The 20885-nt window shown below is 35.4% G+C and overlaps 1 protein-coding gene across 7 annotated transcripts in view; it reads left to right on the forward strand.

Annotated features, from left to right (window-relative positions):
* Nucleotides 1–20885, forward strand: part of MAN1A2 (mannosidase alpha class 1A member 2) — a 213134-nt gene that overhangs the window by 68504 nt on the left and 123745 nt on the right. For all 7 annotated transcript variants that reach the window (XR_005372644.1, XR_005372645.1, XM_038561890.1 and 4 more), the window contains one exon: nucleotides 17382–17476. Coding sequence is in view for 5 of the 7 variants with exons in the window: in XM_038561890.1 (XP_038417818.1) it covers nucleotides 17382–17476 (95 nt within the window). In the remaining 2 variants the exon portion in view is untranslated. The remainder of the gene's footprint in view (nucleotides 1–17381; nucleotides 17477–20885) is intronic.

Below are 20885 nucleotides of genomic sequence, written 5' to 3' on the forward strand. Positions count from 1 at the left end.
TTCCCCTTACAGCATATTATTTTTTCTTAATTATCTAATGTTGAATTCATGTAAAAGTTTGCTGAGAGAACTAGATTCTTCAGGTAGAACCTTGGGAATAATGATTTTCCCTTTTTTTGAGAATTTTAGTAAAATGTGAATTCATCGCAGATCCTATCTCTGTATACACCACTTCTCCTTTGCAGGAACTGTCCTTCTCCAGGATTTTGCCGCTGCAATTAATTACATGGTTGAAATGGGGGCAGGGGGATGGGAGGAGGTGGTTAATAAGATCAGAATTAAGGAATGAATCAGGAAGAATGAATATTAATTAGTTATAAAAATTAATTATAAAAGCTCCCTTTTTGGAAATTAAATGATTTTTTTTTTGCTATAGATTTAAAAAGCACACAGCAATAACCCTGAATTCTTTCTGGAAGTCTTGGTGTATGTAATATACATAGATTACATACATACATAGATTTGAGACCTGCTGTGATGGAGAAGTGGGTGTGGGAAATTCCTTTTTACTACTCAGGTGGGTTTAAAGGATGGAGTTGGAGAGTGGGAGGAAGATACTAAAGAAAGAGGTTTTAAGTCATTTCTATTTTGTTTCATCAGGAAATTCTATATTAAATGGTCTAAATGATTGTAAGAGCTCTTTGTAAATTTAAGAAAATTCATCTTTTGTTATATGTGTTGTGAAGATGGATTTCTGTGTTGTTGGTATTATATATACTTAACTGTTTGCCTAGGGGCACTGGGTGGCTCAGTGGTTGAGCGTCTGCCTTCGGCTCAGGTCATGATCCCGGGGTCTTGGGATCGAGCCCTGCATCAGGCTCCCTGTGGGCAGCCTGCTTCTCCCTCTGCCTATGTCTCTGCCTCTCTCTGTGTGTCTCTCATGAATAAATAAATAAAATATTTAAAATAAAAAAAGTAAAAAAATGTTTGCCTAATCCAAGGTCAGAAGGATTTTCTCTTATGTTTTCTTTTAAAAGTATTATGGTTTTACTTTTAAGTTTATAATTCATTTTGAATTAAATTCTATTATGCTGTGAGGTACAGGTTGAGCTTTCTTTCCTTTTGGATATTAAAAAATTATAGCAATATTTATTGAAAAGACTCTTTTTTCTCTATTCAGTTGACTTGGCACTTTTGTTGAAATCAGTTAACCACATGCGTGAGTCAGCGTCTCACCTCTCTGTGCTCTTGCTGTTTGTGTCTTTTTGTCACACTGTGTGAACTACACTGTGTTCATTATTATGGCTTTATGGAAAGTGTTGAAATCAGGTTGTGTGAGTCTTCCAACTTTGTTCCTTTTCAAAATTCTCTTGGCTATTCCAGTTTTCTGTGTAAATTTTAGAATCAGTTTGCTGATCTCTACAGAATATTCTACTGGGATTTTGATTGGGATTACCTTGAATCTATAGATGAGTTTATTTTTTTTAAGATTTTATTTATTTATTCATGAGAGACGGAGAGAGAGGCAAAGACACAGGCAGAGGGAGAAGCAGGCTCCTCGCAGGGAGCCTGACGTGGGACTCGATCCCAGGTCTCCAGGATCACACCCTGGGCCAAAGGAGGCGCTAAACCGCTAAGCCACCGGGGCTGCCCTATAGATGAGTTTAGAGAAAATTGGTATGTTAACAAATATGGAATCTTCAAACCATGAACTGTATCTGTCCAATTTATTTGCCCTTTAATTTTCTTCCTTGAAATTTTTAGTTTTTAGCATATAGATCTTTTATATATTTTGATAGATTCATACGTATTTTATACTTTTTGGTCCTATTATAAGTGGGACTGTATTTTTATTTCAATTTCTAGTTGCTTATTGCTAGTATATATAGATACTATTGATTTAAAAGAAAGTTTTAATAAAGACTTAAATTTTCAGCTGGCTTAGGCCATCTTCTTTATCCCTGAATAACTTCGTGGTGCTGTCATTTTAAAAAAATATTGTAAAGTGTACATAACAAAATTTTTCATTTACCATTACAGTTCAATAGCATTAAGAACAGTCACACTGTGCAGTATACTGTTGGGGAATGACTGCATGGGAAGTTTCCATTTTTTAATATCTTTCTTCGTATCTTCAACATTTCTATATACAGAGTTGTTTCCCTTATTCTCCATCAGTTTTAATTACATTTAGCAGAAACCTTAGTCTCCAGTGAAAACTAGGTAGTAATTAATTGTGAACTCTTATACCAAAACTCTTTATAAGACAAATTTATGAATTTATTTAGCAGAAAGCACATTTATCAACAAATCTAAATATCCTTAGTTTCTTTGCAATAGGAAGTCAAAAGCACAGACCTACTTCTGGTAATTAATGCTGTAGCATTTTATTCCATTTGGAAAAGACCTAGATGCCAATGAATTTAATTTTAATTACCATCCAAGCAAAACTTAAAGTTTAGATTACCAAAACCTTTGAAAGCTATCTTAACAATATCTATAAAAACTTTGAGACAGACAAGATAAACCATCAAGTTGTTATTTTTTGCTAACAGATTGCAACAGAGAGATAACGTGAGCTAATTGACCTTTAGCAAACCTTGACGGAATAAAAGTTTTGTATTTAATGCTGATAATCTTCAAAGATATATCTATCATAATTAAACCAACAAAGTTAAATTAGCTTAAATACTGAATATGTTTCACCTGGGTCCACTTTTAAAAGTTTGTGTGTTCCCCATTTGTTAATTTTTATCTCTGTGCCCGACACTAGTGGGGAAATCTGAAATGAGTGGTGTGTATGCAGGCAGCACCTACAGTGGTGCAGAAACAGGAGCAGAGGGAGGGGAGACAGAAGAGGCAAAGTGCAGCCAGAGGCTGAGAAAAAAGGGTTCCCAGTTTTAAAACTCATCCACTTGGACAGCTGAGCATACGCCATGTTCTTCCACCAACAGGTGGAATGAGGCTGTTCATGTCAGGCCAGAGAAGACAGGGAATTTCCCCCAAACAGAGTTTCAGCAGCTGCTTGGGAATTTTCCTTAAAATCTCCATCCTCAGGTAGACTGACCACAACTGGCTCCAGTTATAACCATTAACCTGGGAAATGAATGAGGGAGAAGCCCTCAACATCTATTAGGAGGAACAGTGAGAGAGAGAGAGAGAGAGAGAGAGAGAGAGAGAGAGAGAGAGCGCGCGCGCGCGCGTTAGCTAGATGTAAGTAGTATAAGCCAGCTGGGAATTCCCCATCAGTATACAAGTTGATTTTTATATTGACCATTGTACTCTGAGATTTTTCTAAATTCACTAATCCTAGTTGCTTTTATATAGATTTTAATAGATTCTTTGGAATATTTTCATTTGAATATTCAAATGAATAGTTTCATTTCTCTGTATAGAGAAGAATTTTATTCGTGCAGTTCTTTTATTACCTTGTCTTGCCTTATATCCTTGTCTGTTTCCTGGTCTTATAGGAAGAACATTTAGTCTTTCACCATTATGTATAAATGTGAGTCATAGGTTGTTATTTTTTAAAAAAGAGCACATGTAGATGTATGCACATGACTGGGGGTGGGCAAGGGAGAAGGAGATAATCTTTTTTTTTTTTTTTTTTTAAAGATTTTATTTATTCATGAGAGACACACACAGCGAAGCAGAGACATAGGCAGAGGGAGAAGCAGGCTCCCCTGCAGGGAACCCAATGCGGAACTCGATCCCAGGACCCCAGGATCATATCCTGAATCAAAGGCAGACACTCAACAGCTGAGCCACCCAGGTGTCCCTAGAAGGAGAGAATCTTAAGCAGGCTCCACACCCTGCACAAGCCTGATGCAGGACTTGATCTTACCACTCCAAGATTATGACCTGAGCTGAAATCAAGAGTCTTGACATTTAACTGACTGAGCCACCTGGGTGCCCTGTTAGCCATAGGTTTTTTGTAGATGCCCTTTATAGTCTTGAAGAAATTCCTTTCCATTCCTAGTTTGCTAAGATTTTTTATTCATTGTGGATGGATATTTTGAATGTTGTCAGATGTTTTTGTGGTATTTAATAAATTATATTTGATGTTTTTTCTTTATTTGTTGATTTGCAGATCAATTAGGTGATTTTTGAATGTCATACCAACCTTGCAATTTCAGGGAGAAACCTATTTGGTCATGATGTATAATCCTTTTTATGCACTGCCAAAATTGATTTGGTAGTGCATTATTGAGAAATATTTACATTTTTATATTTGGGTAGGATATTGACCTATATGTAGTTTTAATATCTTTGTGTGTTTTACCTAAGAGTAATGATGACCTTATTTTTTTTTTTTTAATGCTGACCTTATAATATGAGCTGGAAGTGTTTCCTCTTTTCTACTTATTTTTAAAAAATATTTTATTTATTTATTGAGAGAGAGTGAGAGGGAGCACTTGAGGGGGGCGGGCCAGAGGGAGAAGCAGACTCCCCGCTGACCGGGGAGCCTGACAGGGGGCTCGATCCTGATACTCCGGGATTGTGACCTGAGCTGAAGGCAGACACCTAATCCACTGAACCACCCAGGCACTCCTCTCTTTTCTTCTTCTTTTTTCTTTCCCCTTTTACTGGAGTTTTTGTACAATTGGTACTATTTCTTCTTTAATTGTTTGGTAGATACTCTTCTGAAGCCACGTGGTTGTGGAGCTTTTTGCTATATTTATGCTTTAGGTGGTCAGTTGTTTTTTAGAACTATACAGAATAAGAAAAAATATGCCTTTTTATCTTTCAGTTATTTTTGTTGGTCTTCATTTTTCTGTTGGTTCAGATTTGTCTGATATATATTCCTTTTGTATGAAGAGCTTCCTTTAACTTTTTGTACAGTGCATGTCTCCTGGTTGTGGATTCTCTTAGTTTCTGTTGGTCTGAAAGTGTTTCTTTTTCAGTTTGGAAAGATAATTTCTTTGTGCGTATATTTCCTTTTAACACTTTAAAGAGGTTACTGCATTTGCTGAGAGTTTGCATATAGTTTGTGATGAGAAGTCTCCTTTAATTCTTTCTTCCTCTGTGTGTAATGTGCCTTTGCCCCTCCTTTGGCTGCCTTTAAGATAATATGTTCATACTTTATTTCATATGAAAAATCTGAGTAGTTTTACTTTTTTTCTTTGGGGGGGGGGCAAGTAGCACTTCTTTATCTTGCTTGAGGTTCTCTGAGCTGCTTACGTGTACGGTTTGGTAGCTTTATATTTGAAAAGTTCCTGTTATCTTTTAAAATATTTTTTTCTCTCTCTTCTGCTTCTGGAATTCTAACTGCACATACATTAGACTGTTTGAAAGTATCTCCTAGCTCTTGAATTCACTATTCTTTTTTAACCTACCCACTGCTTTCTTATTCCTTGTGTTTCAGTTTGGGTAATTTTTATAGACCTATCTTCAAGTTCACTGATTTTCTTTTTTGGTCAGCTCCATTGAATCTGCTTTTAAGCCTGTTAAAGGCTTTCTGCATCTCTATTACTTTCATTTCTAAAAAAAAAAAATATTTCTAGTAATTTATTTTTCTTTTATAATTTGTTTCTCTGCTACAGCTCCTCATTGTCTTCATGTTTTCCACTTATCCACTAATTAGGTCTTTTAACATGTAATCAAAGTCATTTTAAATTTTCAGGTTATTTTAACCTCACCAAGCTTGGTTTGTCACTTGCTTTGTCACTAGAAAGTGGATTTTTTCCATATTTAGGTATTTCATAATTTTGGACTGAATGCCAAATATCATGTATAGGACAGTAAAGACTGAGATTAGTGTTGGGGGTTCAGTCATTTTAACTAGAGTTGAACTACGTTTTGGTTTTTTACTGCAGGGATTACCCACGTTGTGTGTATGGTAACTAGTTTCAAATTTCTCTAACATTACCTTGTAATTAGAGTGCGCCTGGCAGGCAAGTTTTTCTTGATGTTCTGGCTCTTCCCTCCAGTTCAGGCATTTTGTGTATGCCTGCTCCTCAGAGAGGGTCTGTCTCCAATCTAGCCTTGCCTCCGCTCCGCCTACAGGCATAGGCTGTTGTCACTCCATGCTTCTAACCTTTATGTCTATACTCTTTTCTGTTTTGATCTTTAAATATAGGGAGCCAGGAATTCACACTAATAGCTCTAATTTCAGCCCAACAGCATAAGGTATATTCTGGCTTTCTGCCTTCATATTTCTCCTTCTCTTAGTGTGAAATCTGCCTACTGTTATGCCTCATACTTACCTGCTTGCTTAGTCCTACTGTATGAATCCACTAGCTGCCTTGTTCAGTAAGTACATTCTGTTCCCATGGACCCCTGACCCCTCTGTGATTTTACTCCCCTTTACTTGGCTGGCTTCACTTTCCCCCAGTTGGTCTAAGGCCCTCTCCTGGACAGCGCTGCCCACCCTAGGCATACCGTCTGGGCACAGACCCCTGACTTCAGGAGCTTCTGAGCTGAAATACTAAATAATGAAAGGAGGAAGGAAATGAACTATTTTGATGCCTTCAGTTTCAGAGTTATTTCCAGATTAGACATTATAAGATGTCCTTGAGTAAGGAAAGCCTTTTTTTTTTTTTTCATACATGAAAGTATGTATGAAAATACTCTCTATAGATAAAGAGGAAGTACTAAATTTTGGAGATGTAGATGACAAACTTGATTAGTTTTCATACCAAAAGACATATGATTTAAAATTAATTATGAACGGCTTATGAAAGAGAAGTGTCAAACTTGGCTGTTTCATGTTAGCCTCACTATCTGAAGGTTGAAACAAAATGTTGAAATTTTGGTTGTTACAGCCTTACAAAAATATTAAAATGCTGGAAAAAGTATATAATGTTACCAGTATTCCATTTTTGCTGTTTGTATCCATCAGACTTCAAGAATAAACATTTTGAAGTGGAAGTAAGCGCATATGCTTTGAAGTTTGGAGCTTGGGTTCCTGCTCTGCCTCATAATGATATTTGGCAAGCTATTTACCTCTATAACAAGTTTCTTCATCTTTGAAAATGTAAGAGAATTCACTTGAGAGTTGTAAGGATTAAGTTATGTGAAAGTGCCTAACATAGTGCCTGATCAACAGACACTATTTTACCTTTCTTCTTCCTTTGCGTTTTTCTGATGTGGTAAATATTCTGTATTTCTAATGGATGGGGAATCCTTTTACTTATTTAAAGGTAGACATCATAAATTAACCTCTTACCATATAGTCTACCCAGGTAAGAAGTATAATGAGAACATATTTCACTTTTCTGACTTTCTCATATGGTGGAATTTTGCTGACTTTTTTACTTTTTTTCTTGGTCATTTTATATTGAAAACTGTGATCCATTTCTAGGTAACCAATAATAAATCTCAGATCTGCTAAAAATAAATAAAATGTCGAAAAATAATTTGAATATGTTATTATTGTAATATTGGACATATAGTAAATTCCTACATCTCACATAAGCCCGGAAATTAACTCTGATTTATAACTTGGCAAAGTGCCTTTTTTTTAAAATTTTTTAAATTTTTATTTATTTATGATAGTCACACAGAGAGAGAGAGAGAGAGATAGGCAGAGACATAGGCAGAGGGAGAAGCAGGCTCCATGCACTGGGAGCCTGATGTGGGATTCGATCCCCGGTCTCCAGGATCGCGCCCTGGGCCAAAGGCAGGCGCCAAACCGCTGCGCCACCCAGGGATCCCTGCCTTTCTTATATTAAGGTAGTATGTAAATAGAATAAAGGACATTTTACATGCATTCTGTTTTCTGGTAGAGGAAGGCAAATGAAAAAAAGTGTTCCTCTCCCCTGTTGATTTATTAATATAATAAATGTGAAACTTTATCATTTTATTTTCTCACAACAAGGCTATTTATATTAAATATTCACAAGTTAAAAATATTGATGATTTATTATGTTTAGTTGATGTTAGCCTCTCATATATGGCATTTCTGTTACAGGATTGTCTCTTCTCATTTTTTTTTTAAGATTTTATTTATTTATTCATGAGAGACACAGAGAGAGAGAGAGAGAGGCAGAGACATAAGCAGAGGGAGGAGCAGACTCCATGCAGGGAGCCTGATGTGGGACTTGATCCTGGGACCCCAGGATCATGCCCTGGGCTAAAGGCAGGCACTAAACCACTGAGCCACCCAGGCATCCCTCTTCTCATTTTTTTAATGGTTATCAAAGTGATATCCCTTCCTTAGCAGGGTATTAACATAAATTATGTAGATAACCACATCTGAAATCTGTCATGAAATAGAGAAACGGTTATGTGGAGTTTAATACATGTTTTATAGATAAGAAAAAAATAACAGCGAAGTCTTTCTTTACTAGAGCACAAACATGCTCTGTTGCCTGTAGTGTAAGATTGTTTCTGAATTACTTTAGAGATACTTGCTAAGACAAATAGAGTAGTCTTTCTGACCTAGATATTTCCTGGTTTAAATATTAGTTATTATTGTTCCTACTGCTCTAATTCTCATTTTATTTTTGAGAAACCTGATATTGCTCCATAAATTGCTGCTATTTCCATGAAAATTCGACCTCTTCACTCTCAGTAGATGTGCTGGTAGTTGGGCAGAACTTTCCACAAGCTTTACTGACTCAGATAACATTTTTAAATACACTCTCCCACATTTTCCTATTAAATGTGTGAGTTCATCTACACCTCTGTACACGTCTTACATGTTTAAAGTTCTAGCATAGCCAACGGCAGTCATAGTTGATGATTGTGATTATTGGTTTCTCAAAGCAGAAGACAGTTTGGAGCTACACAGAAGCTAGAAATTTAGCTAGAATTTTTATAGGAGTAAAATCCAGGATAAGAGGGGTCCACAGAGGAGAAGCTCAAAATTCTGCATATGTAAAACTGTATTTAGACCACATTGTTTTATTTCCTATATGTTTATATACTTCTATCATAATTTTCTGCCTCAAATAGACTAACCCTTGCACATTCTTTGCCTGATAAAGAACTTCAAGGCTCAAAAAATTATTTTGTTTATTTTAAGCAACTCTAAGGTTAATTTATTTACATACAATAAAATACACTCACTTTAAATAGGATGTAATTAAATGTATAGTTTAAATTTTAAAAAATGTGTGATAAGCTGTTGGAAGGGATACAAATGATAAAACTTTTTACAAAATAATTTGGTGGTGGCAGGTAAACATTTAAAATATAAAATTCTCTTTGACCCAGTAACTCACTTCTAAAAGTAACAGTGTGGATACATAGAGATATTTAGAAGGATATTTTATTGCAGTAGTGTTTTTAATAGCCAGTGTTTGAAAAGACCTGAATATTCATCTAAAGGGGAATGTTTAAATGAATCAATACATCTTTTACTATAGACTACCATACACCTGTGAACATAAGTTTGATATATTTTATCTAGGAAAAATACGCTTCATATATTCAATGACAAAAGCAACTTATAGACCAAAGCAGTCACATGGAATATGTGTGTGCCTGCTTGTGTGTATGTATTCTATTCATCTAGTTAGCCATTGCAGTACTTGGAGCAAGAAATAATGGCAGCTTGGATGCAGATAGATGGGTTGTAGAGATGAGAGATGGATTGGGATTTCAAGGGATTTGGGAGGTAAATTCCAAAGGATTGGGTGATATTTTGGAAGAGGGAATGAGGCGGAAGGAGGAGTTGGTCCTGTTTCCAGTTTCAGAGTTTTGGTACTGATGACAGTTACTAGAAATTGAGCACTATAAGAGCATTAAACTGGGAGTGGATGATCATCAGTTCATTTTAAGTGTTTTTTTTTTTAAGATTTTATTTATTCATTTGTCAGTAAAGCAGAGGGAGAGGGAGAAGCAGAAGCAGAGAAGAGGGAGAAGCTCTCAGCAGAGAGCCTGATATGGGGCTTGATCTCAGGATCCTGAGATCATGAGCTGAGCCAAAGGCAGACGCCTAACCAACTGAGCCACCCAGGTGCCCAGCCCCTCCATTTTAAGAATTTTGAGTTTGAGGGGATTTTTCTGTATTTATGTGGAAATAGGTAATAAACAGATGTAACAGAGTTGGTGCTTATTAGAGAAGTCTTGATGAGAAATACAGATTTGGGAATCAGTCACTGTGTGGCTGATAACTGAAAGCAAGCACATGTGAAATTGCTCAGGGAAATAGTTTAGGCTAGGAAGAGAGGGGGACCTGGAATCAAGCCTACAGGAACACAGCATGGAAGGTCAGGTATGAGGAGAATGAGTCAGTGGAGGAGGTAGGAAGAGTGTGGGGTTACTGAACACAAGGGAAGAAAGAACTGGTTAGTAATGATCTATGCTCAGATGTGTGGCTTATCATTAGCAAGAACCATTTCAATGAAATGATGGGGGCAGAAGCCATGTTGGAATAGGATGAGGAGTGAGAAGAGAGGAAATGGATACAGGTAAATCAGATGGTTTTGTAAAAATTGGAAAGGTACTTGTATTATTATGTTAGTAGCAGGAAAAGATAGAATAAAAATCTACTTAACAATTATATCTCCTTACAGAAAAAAGGATGGAAACATATCAAAATAAGTGATAGTATTTGGTTCAGAATATAGGAACTGTGTATGATTTTTGAAATTTTCACTTTCCTGACTTTTAAAGTAAGAAAAGATAAATAATAATAATAATAATAATAATAATAATAATAATATAAAATTATAAAATATATAATAATAACAATAACAAAATATGAATTATTTATCAGGATCTGGTTAAGAGACAAACCATGCCTAGTATTTGAACAGAGAGAATTTAATACACAGATTGTTAACTAGGCATAAATTCACCTAGGTAAGTGTTAGATTAAAAAGAATATACTGAAGTGTCATGGAGGTGGCTTCTACAGGAAGTGACTAGGGCTGAGGGAATATGAGGAGGAGGTTTTAATGACTAAATGTTAGAAACCATAAGAGGAAGGGCAAAGCAGAGCCGAAATACAGACCTGTGATGAAAGTGTGGTGGCAGATTGGTGCTTCTGCTGCTGTCTTTCCAGTGAGGGTTGAGGGTCATGAAGCTGCTACTGCAAGCATTAGGGGAAAGTGGATTCAGCTGCTGCTACAAGAAGGCCATGCTGCTGCTGGCATGAATGTTTAGGGGAATAAAACACCATAGCGCTTGAGTGTCCCTGCACACTTCTGCCAGAATACCAAGGTTACGAGGCTTGTCTGCTCTTTACCCAGGTCGTTAGGGTTATGCTTGCAGGGATGAATTAAGGTCATCAAATTGGCTTGCTTTCACTTACTGTATGTAAAAGAAATTCTCCAAGCTCAGTGTTCTTTACCTGCAACACAATCTACCATGTGGGCAGGAATCCATTACAGACTCTTTGGATCATCCCTCCAAGATTTAGGTAGGAATGAGAGTGGGGCAGATACAGCCAGTGTAGATTAACTGAAATCTTTGGCTGATACTTTGCCATGAATAATGTAGTTCTCAGGTCTCTGACCCAGTAGTCAGAGATATTTAATACTCTGGATATTCATGAAAATGTGGTTTGCTAACTTGTTAGTTTGTAAATTGAATATTGTTTGAGAATATTGTTTGCAGACTCATTTTGTGAGTGAGAGGTGTGTGAATATGTTTCTACCTCTTTGTTAACCTATGATTTTGTAGTAACCTTCACTTGATTCTAAGGAATACCTGTGTACCCTTAAGAATGTTTCTGTTCATGATGATGATAATTCATCCAGCATGTAATATAGAGAGTCAAAGAGAGGAATTAAGAAAAAGAGTTGAGAGAGATGAGAAATAGAGGTTTGAAAGAATGTTTAGTAGGAGTCTTAGACGAGTTTAATGGAATAAATGATAGAGAATCAATATTTGAAAAGATATCAAGAGTAAGGAGGAAATATTAAAAGCTACTAAAGAGAAAGGGCTGATTACTTATAGAAGGATGACAGCTGACAGCAGAGTCTTGGTAGCAGTAGATGCCTGAAGACACTGCAGTGATATCTTTAGACTGTGAAGATAAAATAACTGCCAGCTCAGATTTTTATATTAACCAAACTATCATTCAAAAGGGAGGATGTAAGATGCAGGACAAAGAGGTGTGCAATGAATTAGTAAAATACCTTGAGGAATTTAATTATTGACTTGCATTAAATAATGCAAGGTGTAGGAATGTCTTTGTCTACATTTGTGTCTATATCAATATGTCAGTAATCTAGGTATCTCTCTCTTTAATTAGTCAAATTGTCAAATAAGAATAAACTGGAGCTAGACTGCATGGGTTTTTTTTTTTTTTTTTTTTTTTTTTAGACTGCATGGGTTTAAATTCAGGCTTACCATTTACTAGTTGTATGACCTTGGGCAAATTAACTTACTTGTTTTATTTTTTTTTTATTTTTTTTTAATTTTTATTTATTTATGATAGTCACAGATAGAGAGAGAGAGAGAGAGAGAGAGAGAGAGGCAGAGACATAGGCAGAGGGAGAAGCAGGCTCCATGCACCGGAGCCTGACGTGGGATTCGATCCCGGGTCTCCAGGATCGCGCCCTGGGCCAAAGGCAGGCGCCAAACCGCTGCGCCACCCAGGGATCCCCAACTTACTTGTTTTAAACCTCAGTTTCCTACTCTATAAAATAGGAGCAACAGTATTTATCTCATTGGGTTGTTGTGAGAATTAAATGGGTTAATATATGTCTCATTGTCATCATCCCAATATTTCTGCTGAATATATCTTAAGTTCGTAAAACCCTTGCATGTTAATGTCAGATACTTCAGGGATATGGGGCTGGTATGGAAGAGAAAGAAAATAGTTTACTTATTTATTATAAATCTCTATACTTTTCTACTTCCTAAATTATTTCATTCAATACTTGTTGAGCACCTCTTGTATGCTAGGCACTCTTTTAAGTACTGAGACTAGAACAGTGAATAAAAGTGTTTTGCCCATCTATGGCTTACATTCTACTGTAGGTTAACAGGTGATGAACAGGGTGGATATGTGAGAACCCATGTGTGTTTACATACATACATGCACTATCATTGGTAAACACTAAGGCGATAAACAGAGCATGGAAGAGAATAAAGAGGTTTTAGTTTCAAATAAGATGGTTAAGGAATATGTGCGAGGTTTACATTTGTGTAGAGACCTGAAGGAGATCAGAAAGAGCCATGAGAATGGCTTCTACTGAAAAAGAGAGCCTTTTTATAAGGGCTTTTAGTTGAAAGGAATAGCAGATGAAAAGACACTGATGCAAAAGCATAACTGGCATTCTTAGAGAACAACAAAAACAGTTAGTAGAGCTCAAGTAGCTGAAGTAGGCTGCTGGAAGGGAAAGGAAGGAGAAAGTGAGGCAAGAAGTCATAGAGGCTCATTGCTTATAAAGATTTAAAGTCTCTTAAAGGACTTGTACTCTGAATGAGATGGGGAGTCATTTGAGCATTCCGAACTCCTCACTTCTACATTCTCCCTCAGCTAAGTTGAAAACAGGCTGCATGAGTATTACATTAGTAATTTAATCCAATAAAGAAAATTAAAAGCACCCATGGATTCTAGTAACATTTCCATCCTCAAGAATCTTCAGTGGTTTTCCATGTTAATGGGTTATGTTACTTTAAGTTTCATTGCTTGTATTTTAAAACTCTTTGTAATTTTGCTACATTGTTTCTGTTTAACTGCATTTCTTCAAATCCTTCCACACCTAGGAATAATTCTTCTAGTCCTAATTCTTCTAAACTTAGAACCAGTTTTAGCATATTTCCATTGCCTACCATTTTTTTTCCTGTTAAAAAATAACTGGGAGATTTTACATGATGGATATTGAACATATAAAAGTTTTTTTGAAATAAGTGAAATGTAGAAATCTTAATACTGAATCTTAAACGTGAATAATTAAGTAACTCTCATCTTATTTATCAAGAATTGTAATAAACTTGGTAGAATCTGTTTTACCTAGTGGTTTATTACAGGGTACTGTGGGAGGGCCATGACATAAAACATTTTTGTTACATAGCTTGGAACCTTGCAGCCAGCCAAGTGGAGGAGGCATGCCATACCATGTACTGATCGATTGCCTTTATTGCACCACATGGTCTCTGTAAATATGAGGACCAGTCACTAGAACTTCTGTTAGAGCCACCATAGAAGAATCAGATACCTTCACCACTGTGCTTGCAAGGCCACTGCCTCAGATCGCTTGCTTCTTCCAAATACTGCATATTTAGATGTGCTTGGCAATGCCTATGCCATATGTTGAACTGTAGGTGGTGTGGACTCTGGGAAGTGTTACGTAGTTTTCCATCCTCTGCAGTGTTTGAAGGTGTGCTTGAAAGGAGATTTGAATGAATGTTGAGTATCTACCACATTTAGATAAAAGAAATGAAAATAAAAATGACAATGGAGTCTCCTTTTTCAACGACACATCTTCCTTGACTAATGATAGTTACATCCTGATAAATCCATCAAAAGTTGAAAATACTGTAAATTGAAAATTCACTTAATACTTTTAGTCTACTAAGTGTCATAGTTTAGCCTAACCTACCTTAAATGTGTTCAGAACACTTATATTAGCCTACAGTTGTACAAAATCATAACACAAAGCCTATTTTATAATGAAGTCCTGAATATCTCCTGTAATTTATTGAATCCTATACTGAAAGTGAAAGACAGAATGACTGTATGGTACAGAATGGTTAGAAATATATTGGTTGTTTACCCTCATGATCCCTTGGCTGACTGGGACCTGTGGTTCACTGACTATGCCTAGTGTCATGAGGGAATATCCACCACACATTCCTAGCCTAGGAAGTGATACAAATTTATAGTTGGTTTCTTTTTTTTTTTTTATTGGTTTCTACTGAATGCATATCATTTTCACACTACTGTAAAGGTGAAAAATTACAAGGTGTTGATCGTTAAGTAGGACTGTTGTAAATTGGGGACTGTATAAGATTGGCAGCACTTGAACTTTTGAGAACTTTTGTGTTAACAGGAACACAGGGAAATGGCTACTCGTGCATTCTGGTAGGAATCTAAATTAGTAAAATGTGTGGAAGACAAATTGGCATTAACTGTCAAAATTACAAATGCATATACCCACTGATACTTCAGTTCCTGTTTTGGAATTTATCTTACATAGTCACATTGTTTGGAAACATACATCTATCACATAGAGGACTGACTAAATAAATGACAGTATATCCATTCAAGGGAAATTTCTGCAGCCACTAAATAGAAGGATGTTACCACATCCTTTGGGGACCGATTTGGAAAGATCTCCAAGGTGCAGTAAAAGAAAAGAAGCAAGTTCACAATAGAGTGCCTGCTATTCCATATTTGAGAGAGACAGAGACAAAACTCTGCATGTGTGTGCGTGTGTAAACTGTAACAGAATTTCTGTTTCTAAGAGGGACTGAAAATGAGGATTTGATTTAATAAGGCTAGAAATCATGCACATTGTGGAACTGATTCAGCACAAAATGTTTACTAGATATTTAAGAAACTGATAGCTGTTTGCATTGTAGAAGGAACTGTGTGGTTGAGGAATAGGACTGGAAAAGAGACTTATTTTTTTTACTTCGATAATTTCTGGATTTTGTATTAGTTTGCCTGTGTTGCATGCCAAGAAGTAATACGTGTTTTACAATTAGCCGTTGCTGCTATCAAAATATGTTTCTGAAAATAGGTAATGTAGGGCTGTGATTTGTTATTAAAGAGTTTGTGTATTTGTGAATAAGCTAAGCATAGTATATAAGGAATTTTTTTCAGTGATATTAGGGTGTCGTGTTTGAGGGACCTGTGGGCTATAACTGGTTACTATATATGTTATCTGTTAGTAATAGCACAAAGTAGGTGAAAAATTAGAAAATATATTTTGGAAATTTACTTTTGGAAGTGAAATAAGAATGCTTTCTACTTAGAAGATGTTCATGTTTGTAAGTCATTTTACCATTTTGACTATTAATTTTTATATGTAGAAAAGATGTAATACAAAAATATGTGATAATTAGATCCATGATAATATTAGATAAGAACCTAGTCCCTTTGTCTTCATGGTAAACACAAGCAGCACTACTGTTCACTCTGTAATGTTAACTTGATTTTACTAACATGTAAATGGTAATATGGAGAGAACAGTTTACATATGCTTTTGAATTAATGAGATTATTAAAAGAAAATTATTAAAATTTTAACCTTAAGTTGTCACATTTTTTATTGAGACTTTTGTGTCAAAGTAGGTATACAAGGAAAAGGTAAATTGATGTTTGAGAATATCTAATTAAAAGTTCTACTAGGAGGTTTTGCCTCATTTAAGGAACCTTGCAAGACATCTTAACATTTTTCTTTGACAGCTTGCAAATATTTCTAATATCTTCTACGCCCAATAATGTTGTGGTGCTTTGTTTTGTGGAATCTTAATGTAGAACTTTGATCTGTTCCATACCTTCAACTACTTGCTTATTTGAAGAATCTAATAGTATTTTAAAACAGGTTTTTTTTTTTAAATTTTTTTTTTTTTTTTTTTTTTACTTATTTATGATAGTCACACACACAGAGAGAGAGGCAGAGACCTAGGCAGAGGGAGAAGCAGGCTCCATGCACCGGGAGCCTGACGTGGGATTCGATCCCGGTCTCCAGGATCACGCCCTGGGCCAAAAGCAGGCGCTAAACCGCTGCACCACCCAGGGATCCCAAGAATCTAATAGTATTTTATCAAAAACATTAGACACAGTGAAAAGGTGGAAGCTTAAGTTATCTGATTAGTTTGAAATCAATTTGAAGAAGCTAGGCTTCAAGCATACAGAAGAACTTGCCACTTTCCTAATAGGACATTGTGACCTAATCTCAGTTTGGAGCCTCTAAATCAGTCAGCATTCTCCAAAGTGGGATATACAAACCTATCTATTTGGATATGCTAAGAAGAAATTTTACTATGTATATCTTAGTAGTAGTAGTACATGGTTTTAAAAGTTCAGAAGCCACTTATAGTAAGGCAATTTATTGTTTGGGTACCCAAAATAACAGTGATTAGGGTTGAGGGGAGAAGCATATATAACAGAGTTGAAATGTGAACTCAAACCTTTTCTTTTTAATAATGTGGACAAACCTTGATGGAAAATGTTGATACATAAACATGCTTATCATATTTCAAGGGATTTTTCCAAATTGGGTTGCATCTTTTTAATATTTTTACTAAGCTTATGTACCCGTGGATGGACATTTTGTAACCTGACGTTTTCTCTTAAGACTTTTGCCCCTGAAAATACAGATAATATTAACACCAAAACTATATCCTTTCATTTCAATTAATTATAATTTCAGGCCATTACACCTGATAGCTTTCTTTAGTTTACAAACATTTTCTCTGATCGCTGTACATTCCATGGTACAAAGAGATGCCATTATTCCTCTTTATACTTCTTCCATGGAGTATGCATCCTATGAGAGATCAGCAAATGGTAATAGCTATAATTTATGAATGGGTGGCTATAATTTTCTTTTATAAAAAATGTTTTTTATATTGTTTCAATGTCAGATATTCAAGATTAAAGCAGTCCAACTGGCTGAGAAACTCCTTCCGGCCTTTAACACACCTACTGGGATTCCTTGGGCAATGGTGAATCTGAAAAGGTAAACTTTATTTTTATATGATTATTCCTGTTCTGAAAGAATTAGATTAACTTAATGTTAGAAATTTCTAATGATCTTCCCCCACCATACTTTCTATGACTTAAATTGTTTTTCTCTACATATATTCAGAAATATAGTTCTTTAAAACATTCTTTGCTTTTCTATAGAAGTTCTTTATTTGTAGCAGTTCACTTGCCTTACTGTATTCCAGTCTCTCCTGCTTGTTTCCCTAAGTCTGGATTTCTTTTCCTCACCTGTTTTTTATTTTTTATTTGCTTTATCATTTCCATTTTGTGCTGAAATGGATTTAAAATGCTTTCCCTCTCTAATTTTTTATATATCACCTATTGATCATCTGAGTTAAAATGGAACATAATTATACCTTAAAATCAGGGCTCCCTATTGCCGAATGATGAGGGAAGACATAATTCGTAATGTTGACTAGAGGGTCCTTATTATAGTATTTGTACTATTGAAATTCAAAGTGAACTCTTAAACATTCTTTACACTCTTTCATTCTAATAGAAAACACAGGTTTCACTTAGATGGAAAAGAATTCTGTGATAACTTTATAAATCATCCAAAGACATAAAATTAAAATTTTAAAAATTTAATGAATAATGTCAATATATTTCATGTGCATTGAAATAACTTAGGTTGACTGAAACTTTTGCTATTTGGGTTTTTCTCTAAATGAAGTTTATTATTCCCCATAATGTTGGAGTTGGGAATTAAATGAAAATTTGACTCTTGTTCTCCTTGCCCTTAGGCCCTTTAGAATAAAAGGAGCATTTACTTTTCTGGAATTGTAATTCTGTGACAACTTTATTTGAAAAAACTAATCTATTTTAGTCATGTCTTTCTAATGAAGAGTTTTATAGAGTTTAGATTTCCATTGAGAAGTTAATATTTAATACTGAACATTAAATTTAACTTTACTCTTCTCCAGTTTCATGCACTATATATAATATAAATTACCTCCTTGCAAGGGGGATAAGTAGGCTGAAGTTCTTGAGTGACCTGCACAAAAGGAAATGGCCAAATGAAGTGTATGTACCTGTTCTCATTCCTTAGTTTTATGACAAATTTTCAGATGTTTCCTTCAGTACAATTGCCAGAATCATATAACTTTCTTATGTAATAAGAATTTAATTTAAAATTTAATTCTGAAATGAAGAAAAACTGCAGAACTTTTTTTTAATGAAAGAAAACAAAATCCAGCTTAAATCACAGAACTTCAAATTCATATTGAGATGAAAGTAGAAATGTTTTCAACATTCATGTCTTGAACATTTTATAAATTTAATTTTCATTTAGTTTTCTCATATATATATATATTCATACAAATACCTATTTATTTGAGTTTATAGATCATAAATACAAATACCTATTTTTTCAAAGTTCTTTTTCTTTTGGCTGGAGTCTCCTGTCCCTCATACATAGGCTTTTCTCCCCTCTTGCTGCCTGAGAGTCAACCCATGTTAACAACCAGGCATATTTATCATCTACAATATGATGCAGCATACAGAAGAACATGTTTTGGTGAAGCTTTTAAAATTTTGTGTGGGGTTTTTGGATGCTTGCTTTTATGCCTTTTATTTTTCTCATTCAACAGTATTTCATGGATGTACTCTTCTGGATCATCTGATAAAGCTTTGTGATAACTACATAGTGAAACATAACTATAATATGTTGGTTATGATGCTATACATAGGTTATACCATAATTTATTCTAACATTCCTTATCAGTGGTATTTGTTTCCATAATTTTGCTATCATAAATATTGTTATAATAGTATCCTATATATATGTTTTTGTGTAGTGGAATTTTTCTCTGAAAATGATTCTCAAGAATATGATTGCTGGATCCAGAGACTATGTCTTTTTAATTTTGGGGGGGACAGACTCTTAGGGGTGGGAATGCTGGATCAAAGGGTAATATGCATTTTACGTTTGATAGTTATTCCCCAGATATTTTCCAAAAAGACTGTAGTTCATCATAATTCTGCCTACAATGTGTGAGATACCTCAGTGTCTGGAGGTATAGGTTCTATTTAATTTTTGATAACTCTGAAGTGTTATTCATTGCTCTTTTCATTTGTGTTTTCTGACCAGTGAATTTGAATATCCTCAAGATATATATATATATATATATATATATATAGCATTTAAATTAGCTTTTTTGCTTTATTTATAATAATTTTTATTCATAAGTTTTAAATTTTTATATATTCAAACAATTTTTTATAACTCTTGGGTTTATAGTTTTTGTTAAAACAATTGTCTCCATCTATATTTTATAAGTCTTCTAGATTTCCATTAAAGGTTTTTGTAATATGCATTTTATTTTATTTATTTATTTATTTATTTATTTATTTTTTAATTTATTTTTTATTGGTGTTCAATTTACTAACATACAGAATAACCCCCAGAGCCCGTCACCGATTCACTCCCACCCCCCGCCCTCCTCCCCTTCTACCACCCCTAGTTCGTTTCCCAGAGTTAGCAGTCTTTACGTTCTGTCTCCCTTTGTGATATTTCCCACACATTTCTTCTCCCTTCCCTTCTATTCCCTTTCACTATTATTTATATTCCCCAAATGAATGAGAACATATAATGTTTGTCCTTCTCCGACTGACTTACTTCACTCAGCATAATACCCTCCAGTTCCATCCACGTTGAAGCAAATGGTGGGTATTTGTCATTTCTAATGGCTGAGTAATATTCCATTGTATACATAAACCACATCTTCTTTATCCATTCATCTTTCGTTGGACACCGAGGCTCCTTCCACAGTTTGGCTATCGTGGCCATTGCTGCTATAAACATCGGGGTGCAGGTGTCCCGGCATTTCACTGCATCTGTATCTTTGGGGTAAATCCCCAACAGTGCATTTGCTGGGTCGTAGGGCAGGTCTATTTTTAACTCTTTGAGGAACCTCCACACAGTTTTCTAGAGTGGCTGCACCAGTTCACATTCCCACCAACAGTGTAAGAGGGTTCCCTTTTCTCCGCATCCCCTCCAACATTTGTTGTTTCCTGCCTTGTTAATTTTCCCCATTCTCACCGGTGTGAGGTGGTACCTCATTGTGGTTTTGATTTGTATTTCCCTGATGGCAAGTGATGCAGAGCATTTTCTCATATGCATGTTGGCCATGTCTATGTCTTCCTCTGTGAGATTTCTGTTCATGTCTTTTGCCCATTTCATGATTGGATTGTTTGTTTCTTTGGTGTTGAGTTTAAGAAGTTCTTTATAGATCTTGGAAACTAGCCCTTTATCTGATATGTCATTTGCAAATATCTTCTCCCATTCTGTAGGTTGTCTTTTAGTTTTGTTGACTGTATCCTTTGCTGTGCAAAAGCTTCTTATCTTGATGAAGTCCCAATAGTTCATTTTTGCTTTTGTTTCT

The sequence above is a fragment of the Canis lupus genome, chromosome 17, assembly GCF_011100685.1.
Source record: "Canis lupus familiaris isolate Mischka breed German Shepherd chromosome 17, alternate assembly UU_Cfam_GSD_1.0, whole genome shotgun sequence".
NCBI lineage: Eukaryota > Metazoa > Chordata > Mammalia > Carnivora > Canidae > Canis > Canis lupus.